This window comes from Dysidea avara, chromosome 2 (genome assembly GCF_963678975.1).
Source record: "Dysidea avara chromosome 2, odDysAvar1.4, whole genome shotgun sequence".
Lineage (NCBI taxonomy): Eukaryota > Metazoa > Porifera > Demospongiae > Dictyoceratida > Dysideidae > Dysidea > Dysidea avara.
The window spans coordinates 10,300,948-10,323,114 of record NC_089273.1 but is presented as its reverse complement, the minus strand read 5'-3'; the positions used below and the strand labels follow the sequence as shown (position 1 = coordinate 10,323,114).

At 35.0% G+C, this 22,167-nt stretch overlaps 1 protein-coding gene across 1 annotated transcript in view; it reads right to left on the bottom strand.

Moving 5' to 3' along the window:
• Positions 1–2,971: 2,971 nt before the first annotated feature.
• Positions 2,972–22,167, bottom strand: part of LOC136247798 (protein crumbs-like) — a 57,733-nt gene continuing 38,537 nt past the window's right edge. The window contains exons 20-46 of the mRNA XM_066039621.1: positions 20,075–20,337; positions 19,768–20,014; positions 18,099–18,202; positions 17,938–18,045; positions 17,809–17,887; positions 17,003–17,113; positions 16,657–16,942; positions 16,511–16,568; positions 16,142–16,213; positions 15,847–15,976; positions 11,816–11,977; positions 11,700–11,760; positions 11,544–11,640; positions 10,689–10,741; positions 10,510–10,633; positions 10,161–10,255; positions 9,988–10,099; positions 9,779–9,935; positions 9,658–9,724; positions 9,528–9,594; positions 9,379–9,476; positions 8,506–8,632; positions 7,657–7,698; positions 5,058–5,111; positions 4,928–5,006; positions 3,220–3,345; positions 2,972–3,165 (exon numbers count right to left, since the gene is read on the bottom strand). Coding sequence (XP_065895693.1) covers positions 3,065–3,165; positions 3,220–3,345; positions 4,928–5,006; positions 5,058–5,111; positions 7,657–7,698; positions 8,506–8,632; positions 9,379–9,476; positions 9,528–9,594; positions 9,658–9,724; positions 9,779–9,935; positions 9,988–10,099; positions 10,161–10,255; positions 10,510–10,633; positions 10,689–10,741; positions 11,544–11,640; positions 11,700–11,760; positions 11,816–11,977; positions 15,847–15,976; positions 16,142–16,213; positions 16,511–16,568; positions 16,657–16,942; positions 17,003–17,113; positions 17,809–17,887; positions 17,938–18,045; positions 18,099–18,202; positions 19,768–20,014; positions 20,075–20,337 — 3,080 coding nt within the window. The 3' untranslated portion in view covers positions 2,972–3,064. The remainder of the gene's footprint in view (positions 3,166–3,219; positions 3,346–4,927; positions 5,007–5,057; positions 5,112–7,656; positions 7,699–8,505; positions 8,633–9,378; positions 9,477–9,527; positions 9,595–9,657; positions 9,725–9,778; positions 9,936–9,987; positions 10,100–10,160; positions 10,256–10,509; positions 10,634–10,688; positions 10,742–11,543; positions 11,641–11,699; positions 11,761–11,815; positions 11,978–15,846; positions 15,977–16,141; positions 16,214–16,510; positions 16,569–16,656; positions 16,943–17,002; positions 17,114–17,808; positions 17,888–17,937; positions 18,046–18,098; positions 18,203–19,767; positions 20,015–20,074; positions 20,338–22,167) is intronic.

Genomic DNA, 22,167 nt, shown 5'->3' with positions numbered 1-22,167 from the left:
CAGAGACGGAGGCATGGACTGACCATGCCGTCCCAGGTGTTAGTAGTGTAATGATTGTACTAAGCAGGACATTATTCACAACTCGGATTGTTATTGTAATATTAGGCTCAGAATTGTTGTTTTGATGTGTGTCATCATATTAAGAGTCTATTGAGTCTAGTTTACAGTGGAATCATATAGAGGTGTCGCGGCGAAGACGCGCCGCCACCCCTTTACAATACAATTACGATAAGTTACTTAACTATATGCATAGAAGGGACAAATTTTTGCTTAAATTCTTCAACACAGTCAGTCTCAATAATCTCATCATCTAATCTATTCCATTCTGGTACAGCTCTTGGGAGGAAGGAATATTTATATACATCAATTCTTGGTTGGTAAGGCACTAGTTAAAAGTTGTGTGAGTGTCGGGTCCGTAATACAGTAGATTTAAACGGGAGGTAACAGTTTGGTATAATTAATAAAACATGTAGTACTTTATATAGTAAAACTAGTCTAGCTGTAGACTGGCTAATATCATTATGGTTCTGCCCGCATGTCCTGATCGAGTAGTCTGGTGCCACCCGCCCCTTCGCAAAAAGTAAGGTTCTGGTGAAATACAAATTCTACATCATTTCTACCACCCAGATTTGGCGGTAGCCAATTAATGCGTGCCAATGACGTTCACACAGAAATCACCATGGCAACACAATGCTTTTTGTTCGAATCGAAGCGCAATCATCTGATGTAACAAGCAGTTACGTGCGCTGTCTAATTGAATTCCTTTTGAAATGATTTGGTATTTGTGACTGGTCCTGCGAAAATAGGACATGTGGGCACATGAATTTTGCCTACTTTTTCAGATTTCACTACTCATACCTTTTTATACCATTATGCTATGGTAATGCAATTTTCACTCTTAGTAAGCATTTAATTGGCTTTATGATGCAAGTTACAGAATGCAAATATTCTGTTCCAGTACTGATATATGACTGGTAGTGTGACAAGGTGTAGTTTATTTACTTATTATTGTTAATTAGCAAAACCCACCAGGGGCAACATGCTAATGAGTACTACAATCACATTATATTACTTACAGCATTCTTAATTGTTTCGAGATCTATTGTGCCAATGTCAGGAATTTGAAGGGAGTTCCATTGAATAATTGTTCGATGGAGGAAGGAGTATTTGTACACATCAACTCTTGTTTGCAATTGAGTTAGCTTGAGAGGATGTTGAGCACGGGTGTAGGACACTGGAGTTGGTGATGGTAAGCAATGATGAGGTATTACTAATAAGTTCTTGACAATCTTGAAAAGCAAGGTGAGTCTAGGACACTGCTTGAAGGTTCTTAGTTTACTAATATGTTAAGCTGCTTTACTGTAGTTGTACCCAGTTATACTGATGGTAAAATGTCAGTAACTTTAAGTATATGGAACATAATTGTTTTACTAAGTTTTAAACTCCCAGTAAAGCATCAGTGATTGTGGGTTTACTGAAAAACTACTAAAATTAACTGTTCCATATACTGGGGATATACCACTCTAGTAAACTAAGAAACTTCAAGCAGTGGCAATTGTTCTTCTGTTTTGAAGTGTAGGCCATTCAAGACTGGTTAACATGTCTGTAATGCTATCATGGTTTTGGTTAGATCTGTGCCAGGGTTTATTCAAAATAAAGTGAGCAGCGCGTTGTTGAATCATTTCTAGTTACTAATACTAGTGTGATGATAGGGGTCCCAGATGGCTGAGCAGTAAATACTCTTAGACTATTGATGGTAAGAGCAATTGTTTGTAGACGTGTTCTTTAATTTCTGGTGGCTCATTATGGAGTTTGTGCCCACATGCCCTGTTTTCGCAGGCCCAGTCACATTTGTATTTCACCAGATCCTTACTTTTTGTGAAGGGGTGGGCGGCGCCACACTACTGATTGAGTTGCAATGATGAATGCTGATCTGCTTCAATTATGATGAAATAATGTAATGGCTAGTTTTAAAGGAAGTTTGGAATCTGTGTTCTGAAATTGTTGATTTCATGCTTGAATATGATATTCATCTTCTCTAATCCATTCGAGTAGCTACAGGTATTTGCTGTAGTATCGCCCACTATTAGCAGTGGTAGATTTAGAAATTCTAAGAGGGGTTTTCAGGTTTAGACATCTTACATGGACAAACTACACTCAGCATGCAGAGTAAGTTCCAACTAGGAGGGTCAATGACATTCTCCCACTTGCAGGAAAATTTAGAAAAATAATATTAGCCTCACTTTTGATTGAATAAATGCTATTATGAATTACTTACTGCATGGTGTTATTTTATTATCCAACTCTAGCAGTGGCATTTCTAAAAGCTGACATTAAAAAATGCCCCCCCCCCCCCCCCCCCCACAGGACTTTTTTGGTGTTGAACCTGGTGAATAAACATTGTAGGTGATCATGCATGTTGCAGAAAGAAAGCTCATTATTCAATACTAGTCTCGACTGTGTGATATGCAATGTGTGGGGCACAACATAAAGATTAGCTTTTGTAGTATTATTGCTAGTATGATTTCACGCATCCAGAAAACTCCTGATTTCATTCCACTTTGGAACGACTGAGTTTATAGGCAGCAGGGCTAGGTCTACTGATAGAAATAAGTTTTGTTTCCTAGAAAAGAAGACTGAGTAGTAATTGGCTTAAAGTAGAAATGTTAAACAAATGAAATCTCTTCATTGCTTTGTGCAATAACTGAGTTATCACAAAAGTTTGATGTAGGAAAAATTGATTTTGATGAATTGGATGACAACGTACTATTATAGTATAATAACATTTCAAAGTGTAAAATTTGATGAGAACCAAAGACTTCATTATAGTGTTATGGAATACACTAAACATAACAAAAAATTTAATGGGGAACTTTTGTTGACAAATTGCATGTAATGTGTAAAATTTAAATTTGTCAAACCCAACCCCTCCCCTCCCCTCTGTCTGTTAACTTTTTGCTATATGGTATTATGTTAATGTCGCTGCATGCATGCTACATTGCTACAACACTATCACACTGGATATTATTAAGTTGTCATTGATTAGAAAGTTGTGACACTTTGATTAATTATATTTTAATTGTTTGTGCTGCACATCATTATCTTCAGCATTATCTTTTTGATCATCATCAAAAAAAGAAGCCGTATCACTTGTTGCTGTATGTACTGAATTAATGACATAACAAGTACATTACATTTCATGGAAATCTGTTTGCTTACTTGAAACAAATTGTGCTTCATCACTGACATCTGGCTTAATTTTGGTCAGAGTATTGTGTACATAATCATTACAAAAGACATCATCATTAGTAGACAGTGACTTGTTTGTGACTGTGTTACTGGCACCTAATCAGACAATAAGCACTACTATAATATTATTACATGTTGGTGCTGCATATAGCGTAAAACATAGTGAAACAATGGAAGTCACCCACACTTGATATACTAGTGGGCATTTAATCTCTTTTTCTGTCTATATATACCTGTGACTGAATTATGGATTAAATATATATAAATCCCTTGTTTTACTACTATATATATGATCCTTGATTAAACTTTTTTTCTTATACTTATTTGTTTACTTTTTGTAACATAAGTATGAACCATGTCAAAATAAAGAATGGTGCAAGAATTAATGCTTTTGTCTGAAACACCCCAACTACAGTATCAATTACTGAAAAATGGTGTGTGGCCATGACATTTTGCTTCCAGCTATGTTTCATCCATTACACACCGTTTCAAACAAAGAACAGTACAAGAAATGCATCTGCAATCAATCCAGAAATAAGGACAATTCTCATTACAAAAAATGTGGGAAAGCCATTGACCACAAACTGACACCTTGCATTGTCAGCAAAGATAAATGGGACAAGATGGAAGTCAAAGGTAAGTATAATGCATGCAGTGAACATACTGTAGTATGCCAAAAGGCACTGTTGAGCTGAAGTAATTATAATTTTTATTTAATGGTGAAAAAAAATCAAGCCCATAACCTTAGTTATTTTAAGTTAAGGTTGTCTGCTGAAGGAATCAGGCAGTAAGGCAGTTAGCTGGTCAGTCAGAATTTTCTGCTGGATAAAAATAATTATTTTGTAGCAACTTACTGTATATGGCGGGTTGTACTGAAAGCACTTTTTAGTTTGGCTGTACCTTACCAATGTTGCCAAGGCATGATGAAAATATCGTGAGGCCGGTTTCTGACCAATATGTACATTTTTTGTGAGAAGTTGCAAACCTCCATGCTCAATTACAGCACTACTGTACTGTACAATTAACAAATTTATTTATGGACTGTTCTATGGTTTGTGTTCACCATAGCCCTCATTAACTATTTACTAATAACTCTTGTTAGATGTTACATGGGCCAGCTGTCCAAACATTTAGTAGTACTGTGAAACCTTTTAAATACCAGACTGCTTATCAAAAAGTGCTTTCATACAGGCATGAAGAAGAGAACAAATGTATTACGATGAGGCTTTATAAAAATATCCCACTCTTAGATATTTCAAGAGTGCAAACATGCTTGTTCCAGTACAAAACCAATGGCAGTGAACTCTTTGATATTACTGTATTTTGTGGAGCTCAGGCAAACACGAACTGACTTTAGTACATATCTAGACCTTTTGCAGTTCTGTTAGCTATGGTGGTAAAAATGCTTATTAGCATTCTTTGATGGTTGATGTGCTTTTAGTCCAAAACCAATATCCACAGTATTAAAGGCAGAAATATGCACAAAAACTTTGGCAATATATATATATATATATACGAGCTGGTTAAAATTCAATAAACAAGGTTAAAATGTCATAATAATAATTATAATATAAAATGAATTAATGTGAATTGTGGTACATGGTTAGTCATGCTACAACATAATTATGGCACAGAAATCCACAAAGCAAATATAATACATGATTTTGAATCAACTTACAAGAAATACTTGTTCTTGACATTATTATATTCTTGTCCTTCAGGGTACAGTTGGTTCTCAGGGTATTCACTTTATTACTCTGTGTAAACTATACAGTAAACAATATGTCAACATGTTCAATTCAACTTACAGTTGTTTCAGAATATGTGATCATTTTGCTGTGATGTTTGATGAACTTTACAAACTATAAGTATAAGAAATATGAGATGTTACAACTGCATTAATTATAATCTCCTTTTATAATGTTAACAATTCTATTGTATGAAGCACAAGAAAATGTCAAAGGTATGATAGTTTCAAATCAAATAAATTCAATCAATAAGCAACACGTGATTGGAAAATAATTTCAAGCAAATAAATGTGGCTTTGATGATAAAAAGAATCAGATTTAATGCGTTAAGTAAATTTAATCTTGTTTATATCCCATTGGAGTATTGGTCAAAGGTAGTGGCATAACTTTGAGCATAACAGACATATCTTTTGTGCACTGCTCAAAAGCACAATGTTCATTGTTATTACTGTATTAGATAAGTTATTACTGTACTAGATCTTTTACTTGTGTCCACTTCAAATACTTAATGTTATTCTGTTATTCTTTATGCTGGCTGCCATACCAGAGTTTTATTGTACAGTAGCTTACATGTAGTTTTATTCTATCTGTCTGCTTTATTAGGGTAGTATAATTAGTGCAACTTTTAAATTAGACTTTTAATTGTTCTATCAGAGCATACAGTATCAATTATTTTTACCAGGTACATGCCCATAGCTGATCGCAGGCTGGCTATAAGCATGCACCTGGATTCCTGATAATGTTCTCCCAAAAAAAACGTACATGTGTATGTATATTCCATAACCACACTCGTGCATTAAAGAAATTTTATGCTAAAACAGCCAGTACATAGTCTTACATGGCCAGACCATTTTTAATCCTTGTCATTGGGTATAGAGAGAAAAAAGGTTGATCTGGTTCAAATCCCACAAATGTCTTGACAGGTAACAAGGTTATGTCACAAGTGCAGAATTACTGGCCTCAGGTGCTTAAACTCCATTATGACAAAACTACCGCAGTACAATAACCAAAACTTTCAAACATCTAGATAGCATACATGACTTATATGTGTGCATAGAGATATTACAATGAAGAAAGTTTATTGAGAATGAAAACAAAGTTAATTGAACACAAAAAGCAGAAATAGAGAGTGCACTCAATGATTCTGTTAGATTAAATATGTAGGTATTGTATATAGTTAGACTATCATGGTCATGCCATTGATTTCATTGGTATGACTATATCTTCATTGATCAGGTGATGCCTCCTGTGGTCAATATCCAGTAGGTTTGTGTATCCAGTCTGGCTATCATAATCATTGTCTATTTCTTACAGGTTTTACTTACTACATTATTTTTTTGCCATTTCATTTGGTGTATGTTAAGTACCGTATGAAAAGACTTTGCTATTTGTGTGTGTACCATCCATTATATGTAAGTAGTAGTTGAAGTCCAAAAACTTTGTGCTGTGATCAATACTAATATATACTATATCCTTTTGTGGTAAATGGTAAGACTCTTTCATTGCATATGGTATGTAGTTAACTGGATCTATAGGTACGTATCTATGTGATTCTTGTTCAATAATTTCTTAACCATGAAATCTTAGTGTACCTCAGTATGATTTAATAATTTAAAAGGGAGTAGGGATCCAAGCAATAAAAAAGTAGTGAAACAAGAGATATGAATGATTGTATTGCAACATAGCTACATAGCTTGGTGGGAAAATCCCTACATAGTATGTCAACTGCTCAGCCAAAGTATGGATTTTACTACCTAGCTACTGTATGTTGTAATATCATCATTCATATATTTTTTTCATTGCTTGAATCTCTATTTCACTTTTAAATTGAAATATTAGTTGTTTATTTTTTGTCACTTTTGAGACTGTTCTATTAGAGTATTATATGTAACTGTTGACTTAAGGTGACTGCTTTGTTAGGGTATTTCAATGAGAAGTGCACGGCAACATCTTTTCACAATGCTATATTGTAAGCACAGCTTCCTAATAAAGGGTGCTATAAGTATCACTGGATAATTAAGGGGAGTGGCTACCATGTCTGAGCAATTAGAAAGGTGTGGTCTTCATGCTCAATCATAATTATAATAGTCCCACTAGATCGTTAAGGAGCAAGGTCAAACCTATCATGTAGCTACAGGAATCTACTATAGGATACGTGGATTACGTGCATAAAATATTTGTGGTGTCTAAATAATTATGTTCCTCAAGGAAAGTGTTGATATGAAAATGAATACCTTGAAAATGATTCTGTTGACAATGACAAGCATAAATGAAGAACATTTAACACCACAATACTTAACTCAAGTGTGGCATGTGCCTTTTAGGGTTCCGACAAGTGCCTGCCCTCTGTACCTTGATGTTTGCTTTATCTTGGTGTTACATTGTGTCATTTAACTTCTAGCTTTGTAGCTATGGTCAGACAGGCAAACCAAAAATAGGGATTGTTGACTTTAAAAAATTCGACATTGGGCCTTGTGTTAAGGTTTTCATGATTTTACTACCAGATTTGATGCTAGCACTAAAACTCTTTCATAAAAGTTGGCAAAAGATTTCTATGATGATTTTGGTGGCAGCATTTTATGGAGTGCCATTGTGTTTTGGGAAGTTCTGACCAGGGTACTATTGTAGTTACACAGTATATTTACACATTACCATTTACCTGTTTATTTCTTATCACATAGAATAAAGTAATTGATACACCCTAATGGTAAAATAAAGCGAATGCATAAAAACTGTATGCAACTACAAGAACACGCAAACACACATAGAAGGATGAATCAAGTCAAATTATGGGCCATTCAAGTCTCCGAACTGGCTAAAATGGAAGGAGAACTTAAGCACAGGTCTTTATTCAACACTACAGGGCTGTACAGCCACTTAGAGTAATCTCCTGGTTGTTTAAGGTCCCAGACCACTTGTATGGCTCACCACTGAGCTTGGAAAAAGCATTCAGCAAAAGCAGACCACTCAAGCAAGACTAAATCTCAGTCAAATACAGGGGTATGCTTGAAATTTTGCCCAAAATGCTTCAGAAATTTTCTCCTATTATGCTCATCAGCATTCCCATTATGCTTGCATTATGCTCCTAATTTAGCAACATTTGTTACAATTATCTTGGAACATTTTAATCAGTATTTATAAGTGACTGTTCTATTAGAGAGTATCGAACTATGGAGTTATGTACAGTGCATTTGAGTAATGCTCTATTAGGGAGTATTGATCTATTAGGGAGTATTGATCTATTATCATGGACTAGTTCTCCACAGAAGGCTGTAACACACACACACACACACACACACACACACACACACACACACACACACACACACACACACACACACACACACACACACCCACACACACACACACACACACACACACACACACACACACACACACACACACACACACACACACACACACACACACACACACACACACACACACACACACACAAACTCACCCACAAACATGCACACATGTAGTACATACATTTTGATGACCATACCTGCAGTGAATTGAGAATTGTAAATATCCATGCAAACACTTCAGTGTCTTTATTCACAGCCAGTAATCCAAACACCCAAGTCAGCCCAAGTAGTGGTAGCAACAGTACAGCTGCCTTAACTAGTACCCTGTTTAATAAAATTAGATTTAAAAATAATTTTACATAGCATTCAAGTAAATGTATTTGCTGTAGATGCATGCAACTATTAATTGTGTATGTCTGCAATTACAAGTATCTATATAATTTGTATCATAGTTATTAATTGCTGACACTCACAGCCAGTGTCTAAAATTAATGAAAGTGATACTGTATACACTGAATACTTTAGCATGATCATGCAAGACAACTCATGATTTGGAAATATGTGCTTATATACATAGGCTGAAGTTAGTGACATTGATCAATCTTGTTCCTAGTCCCTCCATTATCTGAACTCATTGGGTTGTAGGTGTGCTCAGATAATGGAAAAGTTTAGATAAGCGAAGCCCATACATCTATACACAGAGCATAGAACCAAGAACCAAGAGTTAGTAATTATTAACTCTTGATAGAACATACACTTTATGCATAATACTCTAATAGAACAGCCACTTTCACAGTTCAGATAATCAATGACCGGATAATGGAAGGACTACCATATATCCTAATCATTTACACAAGTATTTAAGTATACTATGAATGGAATACTGTTTTCTTTTTTACAGCAGATGGATTATCTTAGCATTTAAATAGTGACCGTCAATGCAAAGGATTGTAGTTATAAATTATCTTAGCAGAAATTAGCAAAAACACATTTTCAAATTACATAGCAATACTTTGGAATATGTCCACATAACATGCAGTGGGTCTCAATGATACTTTTCCTGCACTTACTTTGCAATCTGAAACTCGGAAATTGATTTAGTCTTTAGTGCTTGTTTCTTGCTACTAAAAATCTGATAAAGGCTGATAATCAAAAAGAATGAATTCATCTGGAATGACACTGTATTGATGGGTGAATAAAATTATTTATGCAATCTTACAAGTATGACCAGTAGTATTGGAGCTATGAATGCCCATACAGCACCCTTTTCCTCAGAAATCCAACAACTGCAAATTAGTACATATATTGGAAATTAATAAGCAAAGGAAAATTTATACATTATAGCTTACATTTCATCAGTCCCATACTGTTCATGTGAGACAGCAGCAGATATAATAATAATGGGAACAGGTAACCCTGAGCAGTAAAGTGAACACTCGACTTTCTGATGTGCAGCAAATAAGTACTTACCCCAGCCTAACAGCATGAAAAATTTTCTTGTTTTAAACATTCCTTGATACAGTACAAAATTTAACCAAATGAACAGCATTACTCCTTCACACAACATCCAACTGAATGCTGCCATGAAAAAGTAATGAAGTACAATAGCTACAATAAGACAGCTAGTCTATAGAAGTAATGCAAGTGTAAGCAGTAGATACATCTATTCACTCTCTTACTCTGTATGTAGTAGCAGCCTCAATTCCACTGACAAACACTATTAGACCCAACAACAGTGCAATAGAGAGGTTCAAATGAATGAAGTCTGGTACTTTAGAAAACACCTGTTTTCTGCATAATTGACATGAACAGGAATTATGGGTTAGTAGATAACTTTTTCTACTAAACTTACTGTAGTCCAATTAGCACAATTACAGTGAATGTTAGACAGACAATAGATACTCCACAGCCAATGTAACTGACAATTGAGAGTGCTTCAGATTGAGCCTACATAAAAAGGAGAATAAATGGGTAATTAATGTAGTAGAAGAGCACACGATTAAATCAAACTACCTACATATGCGTTTTGTTGATGTAAACAATGAAGTAGTTTTATATAATGGCTAAAGAAGGTAAATCAATCCCTGCTACTTTTTCAGATGGCATGAAACTAGACCACATAATGTACATAATGTCAATCTCAAAAATACCGTGGTCAATGTTTTACATGCACTGAGGTAGCTAGTGTATTCTGAACTTACACTCTCTCCTGTTGCATCTACCAGAATGCAAAAACTGGTTAAATGAGATGACAAACATTGAGCAAAACTTCTATTGCTTCCTCTCTGTTGAATACCATCTTCAGAAAACTGACCACGTTGATTGCTATTGCCACAGTATTATAAAGTACATCATTATTTGGAAAACAATATAACTTCACCTTGAAAAATCAAAGAAGGCACAGCGTATGTTAAAATGTGATTGATTTTCAGTCTACAGGTAAATACAGTACATGAGGTGAATATACTGCATAGTTTAGTCAAAATTTGCACAGCAATAAAAAGGCAGTAATTATGGTGCAATAAATGTCATGTTGTAACTCTGCAAATATAAACTTCAGGGTTGTAATTCTTACACTTTAGTGTAATACAGTGATGTTTCAACAAAATCATATTTGTAACATTTAAATTTTCCTGAAAATATACTATGTGTATTGGTTTTAGCTATAATGATTGACAAAGTAGCTGCTTTTGTCATAGTAAAATAAAATTAATTACACCCTTCTAGTACTGATCATGTGATGCTACTGAAAAATAAATTGTAGATCAAGCACTTAAAATGGTAACTCTGTAATATAACAGTCAGTGGTTCTTATGAAGTATACTCTTACCTTTTCATATCAATTAAATAGCTTTTGAATCATATTGACATATCATGCTATATTACATGATACACTTAATACTAAAATATGATCCAGCCTTAACTAACCATCATTTATTTATTTATTTTTATTTATTAATGCTTTACAGCACAAGTGCTGAAGGTCTGTAGGGCACCTGGTCCTACAGCCTGCTCAAAACTTTAGCTACTTAGACTTTAGCTACTTAAGGTGTGTTTGAAAAGTTGGAGAAAGGAGAAAAAATCCATGACTGGACCTAGGTGGCCTCGAACCTGCAGCCATCCGATTTACGCTCGAACGCTTACAGGAGTCTACCAGGTGCTCAGGATGTTTTCTCCTTTCTCCAGTACAATCACACATGTATGATGTTAAAAATAAACATTATGATGTACATACTAATTGAATGTTGAAAGATAAAAAAACACTGTCGCCACCCAGGTTTACTCTCTCTGCAGATATCTGACTAGATAAGATTAGACTTTCAATCCTTGTCCTAACAAAACAGAAGTTATATTTTCTATACTTTACAAAATGCAGTGAAATTGTCCTTACCCAGGACTAGTTGGTAGGTGTACATTTCTTGTCACACTATTGACCACAGCAATTCTTTTTCCTGCAATGTATTATAATTGGCTACTTTTTAAGGACATGTACAATAGATGCATAACCTTGCTCGCTTATCTGGTTAATAATTATAGAGCTGGGTATTTGAATTCCAGGTGCCATTTTATCAAGCATAATACTGTTGTTGGGTGTATTAGATACTGAAGGAAAGTTGACACTTTCAGTTTGTAGTAAATCTTCCTTTGTAGGAATCTGTACATCAATGACTATATTGGTAAACACAAACACTGTATAATTTTATACATTGTAACACAGTTGTAATTTATGTAATAGTTATACCATAGCTGCGAGGGATTTTGCTGATATATACACCCAAAGCCCGAGGGCCGCAGGCCCGAGGGCTGCGGGTGTATATGTCAGCAAAATCCCAAGCAGCCATGGTACAAGTGATATATATCACTTGGGGCGTACTCACCTAATAGGTGAAAGAACTAACGAGAACTCATCCCATTTGTTTTATACAGTAGCATCTGAAGATTGATTGTGGTTTTAATAGCGTGGGCTAATAGCCATCAAAATGTTGTCCATACATTAAAACGTCATTAATACGTTACTATGCTTCAACACGCAATGTTAGAAAACTTGCGATTGTGGGATGGAGTTTATATTGTTATCATTTTTGTACTAAGTTAAGCCAACTAACTTCGCTATTGGGACTGTAAGTAAGTTATTATATTAAGTTAAGTACTTAGAACTATAAGTTACTAAGCTATTTCAATGTAGCAGTAGTAGCTTTGCTGTTCCATGGTCTGTTCAAAGGCTGATACACGGTGGGTAGAAATACGCATCCACAATCGCCCAAACAATTATTTTGTGCCTTCATTATCCTTTAGTAACAACCAACTACTCTATCTTAGCCTATGTACTAAGTTTAGCAACCTCTACAAAACCGAGTCCCACAATACAAAGCTCTATGTCGCTCAATATAACGAGTCAAAGCGCATCGATTCTTTGAACTGGCTGGGTATCAAAGTCATTGGCAAACCGCTTTCCCATGATATTGCCCGGGCAATATGCAAGTTAAACACCGAGCGGCGCCTTTGAACGCCCACGCTAAAGTGGTATATATAGCATTTATTAACTACAGTATGTTATTGTCCACAGAAGATATTAAGGGGGAAAGCAAAGGAGTGTACTAGGTTTCTTAGGATAAATCTTAAGTTGTGGCATGGATTAAAATTATTTTAACATGATAAATATAGTGTACAAATCCTCCAACTACTTAACCCACCTTTCATGAAATTATGTTATATGTCAAACAACTTTCAGAATAATTATGTGACCATATTTGCAACTACTGTACTGTGCATATCCAATGTATAAACTCATAACTGCTGATTGGATACAGTAATTGTCTTCAACTTTGGTCAGACGTGAGCAAGCTTAATGGATGCCAAAAAAATCAGCTTTGTGTGTTACTTTGAAACAAAAGGTGGTATGATCTTTCAAACAGCCTACTGTAGCTACTGTATGCTATCAATTTACCTATAATGCTATGCTGTATTGCTCAGAAATCCTTCCCATTATGTTCATAATTAGGTTCAAATTTTTGCCTCAGTTGTAATGGGTTGCTATAAATTTTTACTCTTTGAATGGATTCTTTGTTGTGAGCAACCTATTAAAGTAACAGATTGCATTAAACATTTTTAATCATTCTGACTACTGTCTTTTGAAATACATGCTTAATATGTAATAGTTATACCAGATTTGGTATAATACCCAAAACCTGAGGGCTATGCACAAGCCTGTGGGCTAAGGTGTTACAGTAAATATCAGCAAAATCCGACACAGTGGTGGTATATATCACTCTAGGCACACTCACCTGATAGGTAAAATAACTACAGAGCACTCACCCTGTTTCATTTATACATCAGTATCTCATGATTGATAGTGATTTTAATATCAATAGCCTCAGAATGTTATTCATACATCATTATACTTCACACACAACTCTGCAATTGTGGGATCTAAATTTTTAATTTTACCATTTTGTACTACAATAAGCCTACTAACTTGGCTATTGGGACAGTAAGTAAGTTAATATATTAAGTTAAGTATAGGACTGTAATTTACTCACCTATTTAAATCTAGCTGTCCTCTTTATGTTGCTTTGTATGGCTGAGCTGGCAAGTGGTGGGTGGAAATACACATCTATACATTGCCCAAATGATTATTTTACTGATCATTTGTCATTTAGTAACTATCAATTAGTTGAAACTTAGCAACTACATTGAGTAATCTGTAAACCTAAACCCACCATTAAATGCTTTATGTCACTTAATATAACAAGTTGAAGCATAATGTATCTTTGAATTGGTTGAGCATCAAACACATGAGCAAACCACATTCCCATGGTTTTGGCAATGTCAAGATATTGCCTGGGAAATATGTAAGTTAAACTCTGAGCGATGCTTTTGAACACCCACACTAAAAAAGTGGTATGTGTATAGGTGAGACATGCAGTGCTAGGATTCTTTAGTGGATAAACAACCCTTAAGAGGCAGGCAATTGGAAACAGTGGAAATGGAAACCGGAAACGGAAAATGGAAATAGTCAAATCATCATGTAAATGTACCCTAGAGTAAAACCCTTGTTTAGTGGCCACCTCTTAAAGACCACCTTTTTACAAAGACCATCTTCATACAAAGACCATGTTACAATTATATCTGAAAATGACTAAGACATACTTAATGACCAGACCACTTCATGGCCACCTTTACTAAAGACCACCCTCTTTACAAAGACTACATCTTCACATTTTTATAATAGCTAAGTTCCAAACATCTATTTCTCAAAACAGCTAGGTCAGCTAAAAATGCTAGGCTCTTAAGGTCATCACCTCCTTATTTTTCACTTGCATGGACTATTTTTGCATGACACATTCTGGTGCAAACTAACCAAAACAGACAGCCAGATGAAGTGTGTACCAAAGTATGGGATATGTCAATGACCCCTTTCTGTGAATCATGAAATACATGTTTGGAGCTTACCTCTAAGTGAGGGTTTTACTCTAGGATTCACATTTTGATAAAGCCATGAAATAGATGTTTGGAACTAAGCTATTATTACAATGTGAAGAGGTGATCTTTGTAAAGGAGATGGTCTTGTAAAGAGGGTGGTCTTTATAAAAGGTGACCATGAAGTGGTCTTATTGATAGGGTCATTAAGTATGCCTTAGCCATAAATTACAATGTGGTCATTGTATGAAAAGTAAGAAGGTGGTCTTTAAGAAGTGGCCACTAAACAAGGGTTTTACTCCGGTTACATTTATATGATTTGACTATTTCTGTTTTCCATTTCCACTTTCCGCTTCCAGTTTCCATTTCCACTGATTCAAATTGCCGACCCTGAAGGAATGATGTAGTAATCACCAAAGCCGAGCAGAGATGATTATTACATCATTCCTGATGGGTATTTATCCACTAAAGAATCCTAGTATTGCATGTTTTACTTATTTAGACAATGGCCCCTGTATCTGGAATTTTTGCTAGTAACCCACAAAATATGTAATTTGTTTGTCAAAATTTGTGGCTAGGTGTCTTACCCAGTAGGACACCTGAGTGTGTACAGGTTTCTTACCAGAATAAAACCCTGCATACTTTGCAAATACCAAAGCATTCTCTGAATTCCATTGTCTAAACTCTAATAAAGCAGTTGTGCCCAATAGTTATACCCGAAAGAGGAATTACTGACTATTGTTATCAAGTTGATCAATCTTTTTACTGTGAGATGCATTTTCACAGGAATGATCTGGCATTACTGTTCTACCATTTATGCTAGCATTATGTTTAATGCTTCGGACCTCTAAATATTATGATAGTATGATAGGTTGGTACCTATCCACTGACCTTTTGATCAAACAGTACGTGACAGAAACTTTAATCACATGTTTACCATTACAATTAATATCTTAAATGCACATACAAATAATGCTTAGAGTCTATTTTATATTTGGTGTAATAGAAGAATAGATTTATACACATCTATGATCAATTTTCAAACTTGTCAACACATATTCAACTGAATATTTAGCCAATGATATTTGGTTGACACACATGACTACAAGTTAACTTACCAATATTACTTTTTATCAAAGTTTCTTGTACAGATTCATTACCACTAGTGTTTAACGTGGTGCTGAATAGCATGCCAACTCTCTCAGTGGTCATTTGTAAGAGTTCACTGGTTGAAGTTGTATCTCCTCCCTGTTGGTGGAATATTAATTAAGTAGCAACAAGAAATAAATTCATGAGACTAATGTATTGTATTTGCACAATATGGAGTTGAGTTGAGTAGGCTAACCCAATTGCATACTAGTGCAATATAAACACATGGTTTATTATTAAATTTTGAATTTATATTAAACAAACCTTATCCATCATCTCCCTGAATGACATATCATTTCTCTCATCCAACAAGTTATCCAGTGTACCAACAACATTCTATCATGTATTACATATTGAAATACAACAATGAATAAGTAGAGTGTAGCATTTTAGCATGTACGTATGTTTGGACTTAGTGCTTATCAGAATTCTAGAAAACCAGTTAGACACATCAGAAATTTTGGACAGTTTTAAAGTCATAACATAACTGCTTTGCTAGTTAAAGGGAAAATAAAAAATATATATATACACTACTAATAATTATGGCATTGTCTATTGGTTTAGTCATTGTATGAAAATTGGTCCTAACTGATGTAACAAATACTGGTTATACAGCTGTTTAATTGACTTAACCTCGGTTATTTGCATAGACATTTGTTGACTGATTCCATCACCTGTTGTTTCTGATACCCTGTAGGTAATACGAGAAATATAATTTTTTTGTCAGAGGCCTACAGCTACTGTTGCAGTTGAAGAGTGCCATTATGAAAAAAACTTACGAAATGATTATATCTAAAGTTATAGCTGAAGAAGAAATATCATTTGAAAGCAGAGGCTGTGATCCTGAAGTGCTTGTTATCTCATCCAATTCATTTGCTATTTCCAGTAATACTTCAGGCATAAATATCACTGTCATATCTCTGTCTTCAGCAGCAAATGAACTATTAACAAGTTTGCTAAGTTCTTGAGCTCTCGCTGTAAGTCTTATTTGTTCGATTGTTTGACATTGTGACACATTAGGGGATGACCACTGATTATCACCAACACATCTTCTGCTAGCCAGACCTACATAATATTATGTAGCCATTAAAAACATCTCAACTAGTTGATTACTGCATGCAATACCTTCTACTTCACTGCCTCCAGGACATTTTTGAATAGCTATTTTACCAATGTCAGTTGCTGGCCATGTTATGTTCCATGTTCCATCTTGCTCAAATTGACACCCAACAAATTCTAATAAAATTTTGTTGGTTTACATATTTTAAAATTGCATATTAATGTATATATACACTGTATAGTAGTAGTTTATTTGAAAAAATACAACTGAAGAAGGATTGATGTGGAATCAATTTGGTTCCTACTTTGTCTTAGAGTTGGGGTGAAAGATTAACAGCAGGAGTAAAATGTCCTAAGTTATTGACACAAGTCCGAGGCAAAGTCAAGGATGAGTGAAAATACTGTAACTGCTAATACTTAAATAACTGGCTTTATTTATATCCACTTGTGGATACTTTGATAGATAGACTGCATTTTGGTTACAAAGAAAATTTGGTATGGGTTGTTGTAAATTTTGCATTTAATTTTTCGTTGCATTAGACTGATACTATGGTACTTACAGTAGCTATTTCTGATCAATAACTACTATACAAATCTAGTTATTTTTTCAAATATGGCTTCACTGGGATATAAACTAATATTAAAAACCAATGCATATGTGTGTTATATGATGTGTACAGGAGAAGAACAATCCTATTATTTGATGTAATAATAGATCATCATACAAATAATATTGTGTACATTGAAAGTAAAAACTTGCTCTAAATTAATGATTGCAGAACATAGTTAGTATTCTTTTAACCATGCATATGCAACACAGAAAAGTGTGTAACTAAACTATGTAAAATTGTTTTACAAATGAAAGTATTTACCTGGATCTATTACCGCTTTACAAAATACATCACTCTGTGAACCATCACTGTCAATGCTATACACTTCTGGACAAACATCCTAATGTATTTGATAGTTACACCACAAAACACAACAAATGTTTTACAAACTTCTTCGCAGAATGTTTCATCACAGTCTAGGCCAACGTCAGGAAATCTATCACTGTCTGAGTCTAGTCCACAGACATGTCCATCACCAACAAATGTGGGACTGTTACACTGTATATACAAAGGGATTAATTTAGCTTAATAACTCAATAGTTATAATTTACCACACAGCTGTTAGAATCACACAAACAAGGAGCAACACTAGGTCCACTGCAAACTGCCAAGTTTCTATCATCATTGTAGACATTGACAGTACACGAACAACTTACTGTGAAAGATGACACACAAATTGATTATGATAAAATAGTGGCCTGACACCAGTACAGTGCAATCATTAACTATTGTCACCAAAGAGTTGATTATGTGGTGGCCATTTTAACTGCTATGCTATCAAACACAATAGCTGTAGGAAGGTAAGTTTTTGATGAATTTAAAACAAGTTACTGTAGTGCTTGAAGTATCTGACTACTTGAAAGCTGGCCAGCTCTTCAAACACATCAAAATCTTACTTGCATACAGAGAGGAACAGTGTCAGCCCTAAAATAATTAACTTAAACACAACACATACAAACCTTGCGAATGGGTCACAAAATATGAACAAAAAGCTGTAGTACATACATACATTGTAGCTGTGACACAATCTAGCCTCTCTGTGTTACATTCTATTTTTTGTTTCTATATTACCACAAGCAAATAAGCAAAGAGATTTAGTTTAAATATTTGTTATTTATGATGGTTTTGGATAGTGACAAAATCTCAGCCCCACATGGTGAATGTTTAGTGGGAATTCAGCTCTGTAGATTTTTTGGGTTCTGTGTGGTGTAAGTGTCTGAAACCCTTTATGCATACAAGGCTAGGGGGTCTGGGCCCTAGTAAGTTTATGCTAAAATACTGCAATAAGGTGATACATATATACTTTGCACATTTTTTGATGAATGGTAGCAATTATACAGTAGATGAAAGGATTGTTATATTAGAGTAGTTGACTGTTGTATCGAGTATCTTTTATAATTTTCATAGTGGTACACAAGTGAATTGTGGATTATTTAAAAGAGAGTGGCTTCTCCAAATCCACTGAACTACCTTATGTACGTACGTATGTACCTAAACGTACATATTGCAGAGTCTGTTTGTTAAACACATGTATATGTTAAGCTCATACACCCTGTACATGAGAAGAAATACCAGAGCTTTATCAACTGTGCAAGGCTTGAAATTTCACTTGGTATATGGCCAATAATAACTTGCTATGCTTACCAAGTGGAAACAGTATGGAACTCCTGCTCCACAAAAAGGATTTGCACAGAAAATATACTCCAAATACAGTACACGTGGTGTTTGCAAGCCACACATCCATAGAGAGTGAATCCATAAACACTCACAATGAGGCTTTTATTATGCACATCATAGCACATGCATTTATATGCTGTCAGAATGTAATCAACTTTCAAAGTACAAGATCTCTAGATGAAATAAGAACCACATTTATCACAATATGAGTTCATGTACCTAACTGAAAGGATTGTTCCAAAGGCATAGATGGATGTTCTCTTAGAGCATGCACTCAAAATCACAATAATAATTTTGAAATAGCAATAATATCTTCATTTCCAAATACAATCTCTAAGTCATCAGTTTTTATCCAGCAAACTAATACTTTGTAGTTCTCAGAGATTTGCTTTCATTGAAGATAGTAAACTACATTTATTCTACCATTTCATCTACTCACACATTAGCCATGAAGTGCACCCAACAGAAAAAGTTAGTGTGTAACAACTCTTATGCTTCAAAATAATACAAAATAGACATTGACAACAAAATATCATAACTTACGGCTTGACTGGAATAACAAAGTGCGAAATCCTTGATCTGTTAAGTCAAAACCAGTAGGGAAAATACTGTCTTCATTGATCTTCAGTGTATTCTGAATATCTGTCAAACTAGGAGGTGCCATGGTTTGCAAGTTAAATGATAATGAAAAACTTATAAACATTAATCCATCATTCGAATTATATTTCCAAGTTTTATTTGTAGGATTACTAACGTCCAGTTTTAAATCATTCTGAAGTTGCTCAAATACCTAACCAAAAATATATACATGCATCAACGGATAAGAATAATTCAGGCAGTATACACTCACATTGTCAGTAATATTCATTAAAGTCATCATATCAGTATTGTTGAAGGTTACAGTAAAGTAAACTGTCATGACTGGTTTGGAGCCTATAAACATAGTACAGTTTCTTAGATCAACCAGTGACCAGCTTCCATCACTCATACACCGTCGACCAATATTAACGCCAGAACGAAAACTGGGATGAAGTTGTGAACATGATTGAGTCACTAGTGAATCCTGTCTGCTATTAGGCCAGAACAGAGCTTCGGAGAAGTCATTTTCACAAGCTATGAAAATAAAACAATTGGTTATAAAAATGCTAACTATAAGTAGGAAGCAATTATTGCATTTCTTTCTTTGGATAGTTTTAGTGCTACAGTATCAATGAGGGCATGTGTACATTAAACTGGACTAATTTTGGGAATAATCAGTGGTAGGAATAATTCCAGAAAAAAAATAGGATGATCTCATCGAATAATTAAATAGAATTTTTCTTGCAGTATCACAGAAATTTCATGAAAGCACATGCTTAAACATTGCTAGCATAAAATCAGCACAAAAGATTGAGTTACTCTGATAGAGCAGTCACTTATGCTAGCAAAACAGTCAATCAAGTGTCATGTGACTGCTCTATTAAATTATCTCGATCTTCCAAGGGTTTGATTTGTGCTTGCTAGTAATTGTATTTTTAGCTCCAGTAATTGTATTTCATGAATCACTTTTGGGAATAATTAATTTCAGGTATAACAGGTGAATAAAAAAATTTCCAAAAATAATGGGTAATTTTAAAAGCATAATTTACTCAAGCCTATATACAACTTTTTTTCTTCCTATTATTCTTTTGATTAATTCTTTTAATACTTTTCTCCTATTCAAGGGCTGATCCAGGAGCTACCAAGATGAAAGATAGTTAGAGGGAAAAAGATCTATTGTTACATATAGTTTTTGTGAATTTTACACTGCACATAAAATAAAGTTTATTTTTTCAAATGTCTAACTTTTTGTATATAGTTATCTAGTAAAGTCAGCTAGAGTAATGGAAAGATACACCTGTACCTCATATAAATGGTACTAAATACATCTTTTATTTACAGTGTTAAAACTCACCAATATTTCAAACTACATTATGTGAACCAAATATCACATGTTTTACCTACCCATCACTTGTCCAGAGCATCCACTGTCCATACAACAACAGCCAATTTCCCACCATATAGATAGTTTTTTCTTGAGGATAAACTATCACGACATTTATAGGGGTGTTTGGCAGATTGTGGGCTGGTGGGTTGGTATTTCATGTGGGTTGGTAGGTTAATGGTGCTTGTGGGCTGTTAAGGGCTTAAAAATGGCTATAATTAAAGGAAATTTTAGTAGTGAAAATGGAGCTTGCTGTCACAGACAACAAAGACAGGTTCCCATACATCAACAATATGTACAGTAGCTTCTTGCTGGAAGAGGAAGTGAAAATCTACATAGTCTAATAAAACAGTCACTAATCTGTGAATAAATGAATCTAGTAATGGCTATGTAGATTAACGCTGTATCAAGCATAATGGGTGGAAAATTAAATGATTGCTGGAAAGAAATAATATTTGACCGGATTTAGCACATGGGCGCAAAAGCCAAAAGTGAGATAACACCAGCATGAAGTTGCTGCACTATCAGGCTAACAATTTCCGCATCAAACTCGCCTTCAACTTGTTGGGTCTGCTTTTGGTGGACTGTTCTCTGGCGGCCTGTATGCAACACCAGATGTCTGTACAGGTCTGTGAACAACAGGGAAGTGCTTTGAGGGGTTCACACACTCTGGACAGATGAGCAGGGAGTGATGTATGTCTGTTTTGTGAGATTTCAGTCTATTTCCTGCCTCTGGCTGGCTGTTTTGTGGTCTGGTGCCTTACATTATCATTCTCGTCCATTTTGTGGTCTATCTCTTGCCCACCTCCCCCCCCCCCCCCCCACCCTCCACTCCTTTTGAGGAGTCATGATACAGCAACACTGGTGAAAACACCTATCTAAAATGGCAGGAAACTCTACAGGGATTACCTTGGCCACTAGCTGCTCTTAAAAGTTGTAAATTGCTCCACCTTTGCTGAAAATTCCATACGTGTAGCTGC